At 39.6% G+C, this 15620-nt stretch overlaps 1 protein-coding gene across 1 annotated transcript in view; it reads left to right on the plus strand.

Moving 5' to 3' along the window:
• tmem114 (transmembrane protein 114) overlaps window positions 1-15620 on the plus strand; it is a 34262-nt gene that overhangs the window by 17133 nt on the left and 1509 nt on the right. Inside the window, exon 3 of the mRNA XM_076266731.1 lies at window positions 11090-11227. Coding sequence (XP_076122846.1) covers window positions 11090-11227 — 138 coding nt within the window. The remainder of the gene's footprint in view (window positions 1-11089; window positions 11228-15620) is intronic.

Genomic DNA, 15620 nt, shown 5'->3' on the forward strand with positions numbered 1-15620 from the left:
TTGACTGTGTGATGAACTGTCAGAGAGTGGCAAAGGGTAGAATGATAGTTTCTTTTTTAGGCGGTATTGTACATCTCTGGAAATGACCACATTCTGCCCTCTTGGTCATTTATTTTGTCTTGGAAACACAACTGAGGCCCACTATCAGGTCTTGTGAATCTGTATCTCAAAGTAGATCAATATAGAATGAAATATGAGTACTTTAGACCATTATTTGCCAGGTATGCTCATGCATTTTGTAAAATGCCCTAAGGAAACTCCCATAGAACTTTTGGTTATCCAAAATGCATACTGACAATAAAAGGCCTACTGTGTGGCAACCTCTTGGTGTAGAAGCATAATCCTGGTCTCAACTGAAAGGTAACACTTTGAGGTTTCTTGTAGACTATTTGGAATGTATGTCAGGGGTTCTGAGAATATAGAATGACTACACAAAATATGGAATGATTACACAAAAGTCTCTATTTTAGCATTTTCTTTGTTGGTTCAATGGATGTGTATAATATGGGACTATACATATGCACAACTAAGTAAGGGATAATGTATAGAATGTATAGAAGTCATATGCATATACACATATACATATGCACAACTAAGTAAGTGATATGAAATACCTGAAGAAGAAGCACAAACTCTGTTGCCATTGACAGCGGTAATTATATGTTTGCAGCGGTAATTACATGAAAATATTTTACCGTAGAACTTTGGGAAAGCCCATTCAAGTCAATGGAGCGTTGTACTTGCCTTGCGAAGAGCCGTGTAATAGTATTGGATAAAACAACATGAATGTTCAATTTCTAGGGATTCCTGTGAATATTTCAATACGCAATATGCTGCATCTACTTATTGCTAAGGGATATACTGTACACTGCAGATAGAAAATAGGGAAGCACCAAAGGCGGAGGAGGGGGAGGACATAGTAAGATTAATCTGACAATGTAAAGCACTATACAGATTGTACATGAAAAAGGTTGTCATAATGGATTCCCAAGAGTTTCCAAGCTTTTAAATTGTGTATAATATTACTATGCTACAAAGCAATATGGTGCATACAATTGATTTAGAATGCTGGGGGGAGGTGGGGGGCACTGCACTTGTCCCGCGGGACACCCGCAGTGTCTGACTTTAAAAGGCATCATCTGACAGAATTCCTGTAGCTTCTGTTAATTCACATGGAAGGATGGAGAAATATACATATAGATCTTGTCAGTCTGTTCCCAGAAGATATCCGGTTGAAATGTTCAAAACCAACGCAGATACTTTGAAATAGAAATGATTCAGACTTAAGAACAGAGTAATGTTCTACAAAATGTTGACTTTTAAACTTATTCTTAAATATGTGTTTGTCTTCAAGTTACCATTTAGCTCAATGTTGTTTTCTGTGCCACCGGAAATTCCTTGGGAACGTACATGTTTGTTTATGCAGTTGAAAGGGTCTATAGATGAGCACATTATTGCAAATTATTTATGGAAATAGTCTGCTTCCTCGCTGATTAATCTAATATATGTTTTAGGTTAGAAATCCGAAATCTCTTGAAACTCCTGCTTTTAGAGTGCTTTTACCACAGTTTGTATGACGGGGAACAATTAGAAATGTGTGGTGCACTCTTAAAACGAATGTGTTAGAAACAACACAAACTGTTGTCCCTATCTGGACATAGAGATGTGTTAAAAACAACACAGGTTGTGTTATTTTCAACACATTCGTTTTAAGAGTGTACAACAGTATAACAAAAGCAATGTGTTGCAAACAACGCAAACTGTGTTGTCCCTATCTGGACATAGAGATGTGTTAAAAAAAACAACACAAGTTGTGTTATTTTCAACACATTCATTTTAAGAGTGTGGTCACCTTTTCAACCAGTGGATTGTACTGTAGTCTAAAGTGGGTTTTAATGTGCACTCAATCACATAGGCTGCTTCACATACACGAACAGCTGCACTGTCAATGGATTGTTTTCCTCAAATACTTCTCCTTTTTTCTCCAAGCACGCTTTGGGTGATTATGACCAAACACTACTTGGCATGTCGGTATTTCGAGTGAGCACGAGAAAGAAAGAACAGTATAAGTATATAAGTATATATACTCTTTTGATTCCGTGAGGGAAATTTGGTCTCTGCATTTATCCCAATCCGTGAATTAGTGAAATACACACAGTGTACACACAGTGAGGTGAAGCACAAACTAATCCCGGTGCAGTGAGCTGCCTGCATCAACAGCGGCGCTCGGGGAGCAGTGTGGGGTTAGGTGCCTTGCTCAAGGGAACTTCAGCCGTGCCTACTGGTCGGGGTTCGAACCGGAATTCACAATTGATGTGGCAGTTTCAAAAGGCAGAATAAAAGTGATGTGGTCGATTCTACAAAGCATTGCCCACCTCTGCCCATGCTGAGGGGGGTTGTCAGGAGCACTGACCTCTTCTCTTTACACTATGCAGACCTGTCATCTGCCAGAATTTTTCAGGTGACTCTGCAGTTGTGGGATGTTAAACTGGTGGACAACTTTGTGGTGAGGTGTGGAAATAACTAACCACCTTAAATGTGACTAAGACTAAGAAGTAAGGAGATGGTAGTGGACTTGAGAGTGATTAAGCAACTCTCTTCTATGTCCAGTGTTACAAAACACTCCAAACACCTGCTTTTTGTGGAGTGTTGGGGTATTGTGTGTAGACTGATGAGGAAAAAAATGAATTGAATCTATTTTAAGATGAGTCTGAAACAAAACAAAATGTGGAAAACTTGAAAGGGTCTGAAAACGTTCCGGTTGCAATGTACACCGCAAATTATGGTCGACATAAAACTACTGTTCTATAATAGCACTGCTAGTGACATAGCAAGAGGCTAACAACCATATAATTAATGTTAGCCTATTTCATTACATGTAGGCCTACTGTATATAGACTAATATATTAGGCCTACTCATAAACAGACGCAATAGATGCATCTTTTGCTCGTTTCTCCTCTCCTTTGCTCTTTTTTCTTACCTGATGGCTTTAACAAATAGGAGCTTATTAGAAATGTATGCTATTCCTGAAGCACAAAATAGGAGCTTTCAGTCCATTGCCTCCCAGTCCTAATTGTAACATGTGCTCGATCGATGAGATGAGTAATGTGCAGAAGCAGAGCCTCAGGTGGATTACTGTATGTGCAGCTTGGTTGCTTGATAGAGCCAAGCCTGTTGTTACAGAAGCGGTGGGTTTTGAAGTTGTCCATTAAAAAACTAGTTGTACCGCATAGTGTGTGTGTGTGTATTCACTTGTTAGTGTGTGGGGGGATAATGGGGTGTGTGTGTGTGTGTGTTCATATGCGTGCTTGTGTGTGTGCATGCCTCTGAGTGTGTTTTTGTATGTGTGCCTGCATGTGTGTGTGTGTGTGCGCGCATGCGTGTGTATGTGTGTGCAGGGGCGTTGGACTGGGGGGGGGGGGAAGTGGGACTGATTACTAGGGCCCCAAGGGGGAAGAGGGCCCTTGAAAAGTCTCAAAAATATATTTTATTTTTCCTGAATATTTTCATTTCAAAATTAAATGCCATTTTGAATGTAAGAGTGTATTTGCTGAATAACTTGGTTGATTGACTGACTGAATTTTGTAAAGGTCACACTCACCCCTTGCTAAAGCGCAAAATGGTTTATTCTGCCTGCAGGATTATAGGTAGGCTATTCACAGTGATGCCAGTAACGCGTTACTTAGTAACGCGTTAGTCTATTTGTACCACTTTTTTCAGTAACGAGTAATCTAACGCGCTACTATTTACAAACCAGTAATCAGATTAAAGTTACTTATCTAAGTTACTGTGCGTTACTATTTTTGTCATTTTCCTTAATAAAAAGATATATTCTTTGCTTTCTTCTTGTCTTGGGGATTAATGTCATGTAGGCTATGTTCACGTTTTCAGCATGAGGACAATTCACGTGCAGCGACACAAACGAAAACAACAATGGAGGGAGAGAGAGAGAGATGCACATTTCATCAGTCATTACTTTGAGTTTGTGTCAGCTAAACATGACAACATTAAGGTACATTGTACATTCTGTGCTGGCGACAAAGTGCTGTCTAGCTAGACATCCCAAGTCTCCCGAACTTTTGGGAGTCTCCCACATATTGATAGCGGCTTCCTGACGCCCGCAAATTACATAAAATCTCCCGGAACCTAGAGCGAACAAGAGCACGCAAGCCAGACCGGACTTCAAATCAAAGATTCTAGAATCTTTGCTTCAAATCGCGTGTGCATAGCTTAATGCGCACACAAAGGAGAGGGAGAGAGAGAGAGGAGTGGTGCGTTTCTGCCTGAAGCGCATCCAAGACAGAGAGCATCCTGGTCTGTTTTGCTAAATCAACCAATCCGTTTTCAGTGCTTATATCTCTTTTCTCCCAAACATAATTAATCAGTTCAGTCAGTGTATCTAGGAACAGAAGCGTCATGGCAGCGTCAGTGCCCCTCAAAAAGGAAGATTTAAGACCCATTTCACATCAGACTACACAAAAGCGTACCCAATTGTCTCAAAAGATTAAAACATAATGATAATCTTGCACACTGCACTGTTTGTAACAGCAACTTTAGCATTGCTCACGGCGGGTTAAATGATTGCAAAAGACTTGTTGAGGTGAGTTTAACAAGTGTAATTTCATTTGCATATTACTCAGGCCTATAGGCTACAAGATGGCTAGTTGCCAAGGCTACATGAAAAAAAATCTACATATTTTACTATAACAATTTCTATCAATAGGCCTTCCTTATTTGGTGTACTTAGACATTATTGAACAAACATCTGAATTTCAGTATCTAAGTAGGTTAGGTTGGGATGTCTGCTATACATTGCTGTTAAAATGCACTTCCAGTATAGTGAGTATTAAAACCGGTTATCATTTTTATGTTGAGGCGTTGGGGGTGTTGTCGGCAGCTGCTGAAAGTAACTAATAAAGTAACTTGTAATCTAACATAGTTACTTTTAAAATCAAGTAATCAGTAAAGTAACTAAGTTACCTTTTAAAGGAGTAATCAGTAATCAGTAATCAGATTACTTTTTCAAGGTAACTGTGGCAACACTGGCTATTCACTTTTTATTGTTGTCAAATTGATGAAGATGTTTTTTTAAGTTGCTTGTATTTTGTCTATTTGCAAGTGTAAATGTGGCGAGGATTATATACTCTCCATACTCTCTATGGTCGACATAAAACTACTGTTGTATAATAGCACTGCTAGTGACATAGCGAGAGGCTAACAACCATTTAATTAATGTTAGCCTATTTCATTACATGTAGGCCTACTGTATATAGACTAATAGATTAGGCCTACTGATAAACAGACGCAATAGATGCATCTTTTGCTTGTTTCTCCTCTCTCCTCTTTTGCTTTGCTCTTTTTTCCTACCTGATGGCTTTAACAAATAGGAGCTTATTAGGAATATAAAATCATCTTTTGGAAATTGATCTTAATGCCTGAAGTAAAAAAAGAGGAAAATATCCAACCTTTAAGGACACCAATTTTCTTTGTGAATGAATAATGTATAATAAATAAATAAATAAATGTTCTTCCTTAAAATACAGGGGTCATAAATATTGGCACCCCTATGTTAAATTCCAATAGAGGCAGGCAGATTTTTATTTTTAAAGGCCAGTTATTTCATGGAGTTTTCTTCAAAGTGGTTGTATGCACGTCCCACCTCACTGAGGCCTTGATGCCTGATGAAGACCCTGGTAGGTCGAAACGTTAAAAACGTTATGTTTTTACCTCAATAAATTTAGTTCTTCTGGGAGATTGCAGTGTGCAGCTCTTCTTTCCCAGTTATTTCATGGATCCAGGATACTATGCATCCTGATAAAGTTCCCTTGGCCTTTGGAATTAAAATAGCCCCACATCATCACATACCCTTCACCATACCTAGAGATTGGCATGGTTTTATTTCAGTTAGCCTGGTTTGATTTGCATTGAGCTCAATAAGCATCACACACACACACACACACACACACGTTTCATGCTTAGGAGTTTAACAGGTGTCACCATTGGCCTACATTATTCAAAGCTGCAGTTGCTCAGGAGCTACTCTAGTGATGTTGTCTATGTGAAGAGATCAAACTCCCTATAGATTTGCTTAAAATTGTGTTATGAAAAATGGTTGAATACCAGAAGGCTGTATTGTAATATGCTATAATCAATGAATGTAATATATTTTAAGTCTCAATTTACCAACACGGACCCCATAGCATTTTAGGAGGTCCAGAATTATTTTCTGTCATAGTGCCCACATTTCTAACAGCGCGTGTATGCGTGTAAGTGTGTGCGTGCCTGTGTGTGTTCATTGGACCACGTCTGCTAACACAAAAGCGTTTCGGACTGATGACGGCTTAGGCAGAAACACGCTTGTGTTAGCAGACATGGTCCAATAAAAAAATTATAAGCATTAGCCTATGAGAAAAAGCTTGGGAGTGTTTTTTCACATTATGGGCCCTATCATGACATTCTAAAGTGCATCGTCACTCGTCAAAAGTCTATTCAAATTTAGTAGGATGTCCAGTTCACATTGGGAGGGGTTTCGTTCTCAAAAGTGGAGCGCATGGCGTAACAAGGTGTTCCTAGGTCTTTTAATCAGTCATATAGGTGTGTTTGGGGCGTAACATCATTTTAAACCAATGAGAATGGCGATATGTCAAATAAATGCATCGGTATTTTGGCATTCAAAGGCGCATTTGAAGGAGGCTGCTTGCGAGACCGTATGGAATAGTCTTTCTTAAACCATGCTTTACTAAAACCTAGCATAGCCTTCACGCATTTGCACTCGTCTATTATTTAAACTCATTGGCAAAGTGAAACTAACTTCACCAAGGAGTCAGTCAACGACAAGACAGTTATATGCAGTTACTTTCACTATTGACTGACAATGGGTTACCATCGAAAACATAGGCTGGAAAAAGCAACACTTATCCTAATGTTGCTCAAATGACTGAATAAAACAACATTTATCCTGCAGAGGAGTTGCTTATATCTCGTGCGTCTTCAGCTGTGCTCCATACGTGTCTCTCGCCTCTCCCCTAATCACTTTTAACCGTCATTACCAATTTGCAAATGATGGTGAATAACTACTCATCATGAGATGTACAGTATTTTGTAATATCTTTATTCTAATTATGTTTCCCATTGTAATCGTGCAATTTGTAATGCTTTGCATGGACGTGCGCTGGTGTGCGTTCATGAATGATATAAGGATGGTGCGTGCACCTGCCAATATGACTGTTGACATGCGCTCTTAAAATAGCATATGAACAACTCGCCATTGACTTCTGACAGGTTTAGGTGGTGTATGATAGCGATTTTTAGACAACGCGCTAGGTCCCTCCCTAGGTTGTTAATTGCCACACCCCTGGGCGCAATGCTTAAAAAATAAACACTCAAAATAACTAATTCAACTTCGCGCCGGTGAATAACGAACTTTACGCCATGCGCTGGTGACCCAAAATACAGCCCTATGTTGTTAAGAGGAAAAACTAATCAACCTGCTATATCTTCCCCTAACATCCCCTGCTACCCCAGCACAAACAAAGACTTCTCTCAAACTTATAGTGCTGCTGAACAAAAACTTAAAGGAGGTGATCTTTCATGATGAGAGCCTGCACTGCTGTAGCTGAGAGTGAGGAGAGTGCTTTTTGCTGAACTCAGGTCACCTCTAATTGCCATCAAAGTGTTCCCTTCCATTGTTGAGGAGAAAAGTACACCCTGCTTCCATAATATTTTTGAAGAATGGGGTAAGGCAGCCATCTCCAACAAATAGGAGCTTATTAAAAATATGCTATTCCTGAGGCACAAAATTGGACTTTCAGCCCATTGCCTCCCAGTCCTAATTGTAACATTTGTGAAGCAGAGCCTCAGGTGGATTTTGTGCAGCTTAGCTTGATAGAGCCAAGCCTGTTCAGAAGCAATCCATTGTCAGTAGCTAAATTAATAGGGACTTAATATTGCAAGCAGAGTACTGTATGTATGATGTATGTGAGTGATAACAGTGAATATGTGTGTGTGGGCGGGAGGGGAGTGGAGCAGTGACTGTGTGTGTGGGTAGGTGGGGGCAGTGTGCTGTAAGTATGTAGAGGATGTGTGTTGGAGAAGATCCTGAAGACAATGTGCTGTGTATGTAGGGAGGGGGGGGGCAGTGTGCAGAAAGTATGTAGAGGAGGCTTACTGTAGCAAGCAGTCTGCTGTATGTATGTGAGGTGATGACAGTGATGATGTAAGTGTGTGTGTTTTTTGTGTGTGTGTTGGGGATGGGGGTGGGGGGGGGGGGGGCAGAAAGGCTAGGCAATCAAGGACATGGGTAGATAGATGGAGGAGAAATTAAAAAAAAAAGTTCTATGGAGATGTGCAAAAGTTGGAGAAAGTCAGATATGTGTGTGTGTGTGTGTGTGTGTTTTGACGTGTGATGAAATAAGAAAATCAATAAAAGGTCTGTAGCATATAGAGAGGGATGTAAAATTGCTAAAAGTCATGCAGGTGTGTGTGTGTGTGTAGGGGGGGGGGGGGGTCATGAGTGCTGAGGAGTGAATGAGTGCAAAGTCAGTATAGTGTGAGTTCAGAGTTGGGAAATGTTTGAGAGTGCTGAGGAGTGAATGTGTGCAAAGTCGGTATAGTGTGAGTTCAGAGTTCGGATGGCCTGGGGATAAAAACTTCTCCTGAGTCTCTCAGTTCTGGCTTTGTGATTACATAGGCGTCTTCTTGATTTCAGCGGTAGGAATAATCCATTGTTAGGATGAGAAGAAGCCTTCAGAATCTTTTGGGCTCTTAGGAGTACTCTTCTGGAATAGATATCTTGTAGAGCAGGGAGTGCCAAACTCCACTCCAGTGCCAAAAAGACAGAACATGGTCAAGCAAATAATTTTTGTTTCATAAAAATGTATTTGTTTTATGATGTAACCTTTGCAGATGATTTCTCATCTTTTGCTACTGGGAATGTCTAACCGTTCCAGGATACACAAATACGGGTCAGCTTAATGTAGGCTACAGTAGTTTACCTCCCAGCGTTAAACTCAGTGATTACGAATACTTCACAACTTGTATAGTAAAGTGACATTCGATGTAGACTTCATAAGATATTCATGAAATATTTACAAAGGCTGGAGACATTAAATGAATGGTATCCAGGTTACACAAATACGGGTCAGCTGAATGGCTAGTTTACCTTTGCGATTGTTGGACTTTTATTTTGACAAGTTGTCGTCATTCTGTCTTCCACATTCATGAAAGGTTTGGTATGAATGTCTCATGAAACAGTCATGAATGCTTTATGTGCAGTTTATGACAGCTGCTATGAATGTGTTATGAATTCACCCGTCAAGTAAAGTGCTACCAATTGATTTATTAATTAAAAAAAATGAAACATGATATGAAATATGCTTATAGATACATAGATAAATATGTTTATAGATATATTTCCTTCCTCTGTGAAAAAAAGGACAAAAAGTCTTGTTGTTGTTGAAGTTTAGCAGTTATAACTTTTCTTAGTTGGTGTTGTTTTTGTTTGTGTGTCTGCTTTGGCAACACTATACCACATGGTCATGCCAATAAAGCTCTTTTTGAATTTGAATTTGAATTTGAGAGAGAGAGAGAAAGTCAAGTCAAGTACAATCCACCTACACATGTCCAGGCAATTAACATGAATGAGGAGTTTGGGTATTGGTGATCATTTTTAAAATATTCACTTTAAAGTGACCTACCTCTCTGAACAGACAATAAAGCCATCACATTTCATCGCACATTGGGTACGTTATAGCCTCGGTGACACCAATTGAGATTGAGAGTGGGTCTGGAAAAAGTACAACTTCCAGCATGGGCGTTACTAGCAGTGAAATTAAACTCTTACCAAATTTCAGATGTGCAGCAATCTTGTAAACAAAGGTCATCATAGTACTTTAAAATGATTAAAATTATGCAGATGATATGGCACTAGTAGGTCTGTTTCACAAGGATGACAGTATCTGACTATGTTAAACATGTTTTTAAGCTAGAACAGTGGTGTAAGACCAGCTCACTTTTACTCAATGCAGGCAAAACAAAGGAACTAATTCTTAATCAAACAGGTGCTCCAACACCACTGATATTAAACAATCAAACTGTTGAAATTGTTAACTGTTTTAAGTATTTGAGAACATACATTGATGATAAGCTGAACTTCACTGAAAATGCTGATGCTATATGCAAAAAGGCCAGCCAAAGACTTTTAATTAGGAAATTAAAGGGATTTGGAGTCAGCTGTAATATTCTTGAGAGGACATATGTCAGTTTAATAGAGAGCGCCCTTTACCTATAACATTTCTGTCTGGTATGGTCACTTGACTTTACACAATAAGAACAAGCTGTCCAGAATTGTTAAAATGGCAGGGAAAATCATAGGGCGACCTAAAAAAAACACCAGATAATCTACACAGCACTGCAGTACACAGAAAAACCATGAACATACTAAATGATGATACCCACCCCCTCCACTCTAAAAAATATATACAAAAACTCTTTTATTCCAAATGCAATTACCATGGTCAACAACAAACAATGGAAAAGCTAGACAGAAGTAGCCAAGAGCACTAAATAGGCTGAAACTGGTGCTTTCTGCCTTGTTTCTGATGTGTATGCATGTGTGTGTGGGCTAGAGAGAGGAGGTACATGTGATGTGCTGTGTCAATCCTGTGGATATATGTCTATGTGTAATGGAATTAATGTGTCTACTCTATGTTTCCTATGTGTTTTACACTACTCTTACCAGTGACCAAAGATAATACCTGAAACCAAAGATAATTTTCATGCAGGCATGATAATAATAAAGTATATTCTATTCTATTCTATTGCTAAATATTTGTAATTTGGCCATTTATCATTGTGATAAATAACCAAATGGTGATTTTAAAATACCTCTTTTAACTGAACTTCACTATTATATGGGTATGTCATCTAAGCTGTATTATTTAATAAGATTGATAGAAAAATAACAATAGTTTGAGTGCAGACAATCTAAAACTCTAGCGTTGTAGAAGGCATGTTGTGAAGAAAGCAGCGGTGCTAACGAGGGGAATCGAAAACGTGGCCATGATCTGCTCTCTCTCTCTGTTCCTGCAGACCTGCACGTCACGTTCCTGGTGCTGCTGCCTCTGAGTGTTATCATCATGATGGTGAGCGCCGTGCTCGGCATCGTCAACCTGTTGGCGCGGGCACAATGGCTCCTGGTGGTGACGGGGATCTTGCTAATGTTTGGCGGTAAGCTTTCTTCACCTCTGACACTACCCCTCCTCCTCCCCATCCACAGATCTAATGGCTCCACAGATCTTACTGAGCTAGTGTTCACATTAGAGAGGGGTCAGTGACTGGTACCCAGTGCGGCAATCAATATCTTCCCTATATTTTTGTTCTGCAGGAAGGACTGTCACACTGATTTAAAATCATGAGCCCAACACAAAGTCCAATGCAGTACTGATACCGTGCTGAAGGCCGGTATTATTTTGAGCTTTCAATCAATCTGGTATGTCAAGCGCACACTTATTTGTCAATTGCAGGGACCAGCTATGCTTGTAGTTCAATACTAGGCCTACCATTTCACTCACAGATCACAAAACAATGATAGGCTACAATGGATAAGATCTCAAGACAGTGTAAGGCTCATGAAGACCATGGTAATATCACTGAAAACCACTCAACAGCACACAAGTTATTATGCTTGACATCTGACTGACTGACTGACTGTACAAGGATACAAGGAGTTTTAAATCATAGTAAAATGATGTGTGTGTGTAAGTGTGTAAGGGCCGTGTGACACAGATCATGCTAAAAGAAGTAAATGATAATGGATGACACGGCGTTCGGTTCACAGAAATAAATGCATGTTGGAGGTTGTAAAACGGCCTTGACATGCAGCGGAATACAATCCCGATTCCAAAAAAGTTGGGACATGGTACAAATTGTAAATAAAAACGGAATGCAATAATTTCCTAATCTCAAAAACCTATATTGTATTCAGAATAGAACATAGACAACATATCAAATGTTGAAAGTGAAACATTTTGTGCCACCACTTGTGCATAGTGCCCAGAATTTGGTGCTACGCCCCTGCTATTCTGGCAACGTCTCGTTTCATAATTTGATTGCATTTTTGTCCGCTTTTCATCACATTATTATGACCATTATTTTGCACGCTAAAATCTGATTCATCACAGGTAAACACAATAAAGAATGGGAACGTAAATTGGATTATGTATTCTAAGTTGTAATTCCTCTGTATGTCCTGTTGGTGACCTCAGTGAGAAGTACTGTTAAGACGCTCTTAGCCGGTAACGAATACTCTGGAGCACTCGTAGATCTACGAGTGTTTTCACGACGCTCTTAAGCTACGATGGTTTCGGGAAACAGTCGGCAAATCTTAAGACGTTCGTAAGAGGGACTTTACGACGCTCTTAGGCTTAAGATGCTTTCGGGGAACTGGGGCCCAGTCAGTCAATGCTAGCTTGAAGTTGTGTTGGAGTTGGTGGCTTTGGTGAAGATGTCTGGATCGGCATCTATGTGAAAACTGTAATTTGTCTTTGGTTGCCTGCTAGTTTAGTCTGACTTTTTATCTCTCTGAGTTTTGTGGAAATTATTGGTGAAATCAGACCATCAGACATTCTAAAATAGCCAACAAGCATTAGGGCACATAGATATACGGCAATACATCTGGTGACTTTTTAATAGCATGGTGGTGTGCTGTGACATTTTTTAAAAATAATTTTCTGTTGAGACCTTTTCTCATAGTGTAGGCCTACCGCGAAATAGCCTACGTTTGGCCAACACTGTAGGATAGCCTACTGTAGTTCCACGTGAGTAATCAGAGCAGCGCGGCACCTAACAGTTGCACTGTAACGTTAACGTTAGAGCTACAGCTAAATAGGAGAGCCATAGTCTCAGGGACGGATCATGGCTTGTGCCAAGTGTGCACGTACACAGGGGCCCTCAGCCAATGGGGGCCCTCGGATTAAAAAAAAAAATTGCCTTCTGTTAATTTGCGGCACAACTGAATGATGTTATAGAACCGCCGAAAAATAAACTAAATGTTTTCCTGATCAATAAATAATTCTTAATTCATAAAATATAGAGGCATAATATTAGGTTGAAGTGGTACAGACTATGAGTGCTCATTCAATGTGTATGCGTTTAACGTGAAATGTCTCCATGCAAGGTAGTGTCAAGCAGCAGTGAAGTGAAAACCTTATCATGCAGGTAGCCAATGTCACCTGAGTCAGACAGAAAACGGGCCCTGCTTGCTCTGTTAAAGTTTGTATGCCCCTTCCAAACTGCGTTAAAAGGGTATATTTAACAGCCAGAATTTCAAAATTTTCCCGGGGGAGACACCCCCGAACCCCCTGTAATATGATCAGCAGCACCACCTCTCACAAAATACTATCAACGTCCCTGCTACCGGTCCGTCAGAAATATGACAACTGTTGTCCGGTCCGTTTAATGAAAAATGTTGGGAACCCCTGCTGTAGACTGTTTGGACAGCAAAGGGAGATTACAGCCTAATAATAAAAACAGCTGCTGGAATTCATTTCTGTGTGGGCCTGTTATAATATATGACATAATGTAATGTAAATCATAAACTAATGTAAATCATTGTGTGAAATTGTGCACCAGCCTGCACAGCGACAGCAAAGAGAGACGCGCTGGCTGCACGCGCATGTCGCGGTCAGGGGGAGGGGGGGCCTTTTTTGATATTGTGCCATATTTGTTTAATCCGTCCCTGCATAGTCTGAAGCAAGTTTGCTGATGTCAGATTAAACTACTTAATGGTTTGGACACATCATTGTAGACCGGTGGCAGTGCTATATGTGCGTGCGAGTCATGAACATAAATTAGGCAACCGATAGCCTAAATATTTCAAAGTAGTCTGCACAAACCCATACTTGAGTACACTTGGTGTTCACTTTCAATATGGCATGCACTAAATTGCATGTCTTTACTGGACAGCAGCAGGCAGCAGTTTATAATGTACTTGTGAATATGGGTGGTAAATAAATAGCCTAGCAGCCTACTTTGCTGCTGAGGATGATCTGTTAACCAATAAGCAATCGGAGCATTAATTGTTTGTGTAACGAAGATTCTAGTGCTACACAGACTCGCGTAAGAGAGAGAAAACTATTCCCCCCACCATGAAATGCTGGGAAATTGCACACATTTTAACGCTGAAATGTAAAAAATCACGCCCCCCTATTATTATTTTTGTCAAAAAATAGTAATCATTGAAGGCCTAACCACTGAACGCACGGTTCGCCACTGATGTAGTGTACAGTCACTAAATGTACACATATTAAGTTATTGTATGGTCCCCCATGAACGGAATTCCACGAAATTTGGCATGCATTCAGAGAGTGTCGTAATGATCCTACACCTACAGTTTCGTTTTGACCATGTCAGCCAGAGATACCTGTGATTACCTCATTTTTGCTTTTTCATTTTTAACTAGGTGGCGCTACACATCAAAGGAGTAGTTATGGGATGGGTTGACATGGCTCCTTAAGACCAACATACAAAAATAAAATGTGGTCCTCCTAGGCCCTACGGTTCTCAAGATATTTATAGAAAATTATGTCTGCCCTACCCTCCTTTCGGGGGTCCTGTCCAGCGGGTGGTCTGATTGGCTATTAGCTTTTTGGGACATTCCAGGATTTTGGTACATTTCAGGGGTGCCCACTTCTGAAAAATTGATCTTCAATTTGATCATTTTTAGTCATATATTTATTAACTACAGGTAATAGACTATCAAAAAGTTTGATTCGTCAAGCTCAGGTATCGAAGCAGTTTTTTTACATTAAATGCTATGCTTGGTATGCAACTTAAAGTAACAGGGTTGTGAGTAACAGGGTTGCAAATCTAGGTTAAGTTGTGGTTTACCCCAGGAACAGATGCTAACTGTACAATTTAGCTATGTATACAAGATTAAGGACAAACATGGTTATATAAGTATATAAAGTAAATTTTGACTCTACTCAATATTAGTCGTACAATATGAGTAACAGAGTTGCGTTCACTGAGTGACACACGCAACTTGGACAAACATATTTGGAAAAAAATCCTGACAATTGTTAGAGCACTTCCCTTTGGTCTTGCCATGTGGGCAGAAAATGTCCTTGTGTTGTAACTTCCTTTGTGCCAGTAGACAAATATTTTTAACTCTTCCTTATGGTAACAGGGTTGCGCGCATGTTGTGGGACACAACTTAATAGCATAAAAACTGTAACATGCAATACAATGTAGATCAAAGAAACTGTTTTCATGAGTAAAGGAGATGAATATCAACAATATACAAGAGGAAGTAATTTATTTAGAGCTTATTTTAATTGTTAAATTTGGCAAAGGAGTTGGTCACCCAATGTGTGGGACAAGAGAAAATTGCCATTTTTTGAGGTGGTCCAAAGGTATTCGGTCTTTTGAATAATATCTAAGGAGCTTATTTTTCCACCAAATTTTACAGTTTGTCTTATAACAAGTACATTATTCACAAAAAATAGTCATTTAGATATTTTGGATATGTACATTTGAGATTTAAGTGGTGGGACAGGAAATGTACCAAAATCCTGGAATGTCCCTTTTATCGTTCTGAAAATCGATCTGAAAGTAATCTCCA

Source organism: Alosa pseudoharengus, unplaced genomic scaffold (genome assembly GCF_046254945.1).
Source record: "Alosa pseudoharengus isolate Yale_2024_CS ecotype anadromous, Long Island Sound unplaced genomic scaffold, YU_APseudo_1.1 YU_APseudo_1.1_scf_4, whole genome shotgun sequence".
Classification (NCBI taxonomy): Eukaryota; Metazoa; Chordata; class Actinopteri; order Clupeiformes; family Clupeidae; genus Alosa; species Alosa pseudoharengus.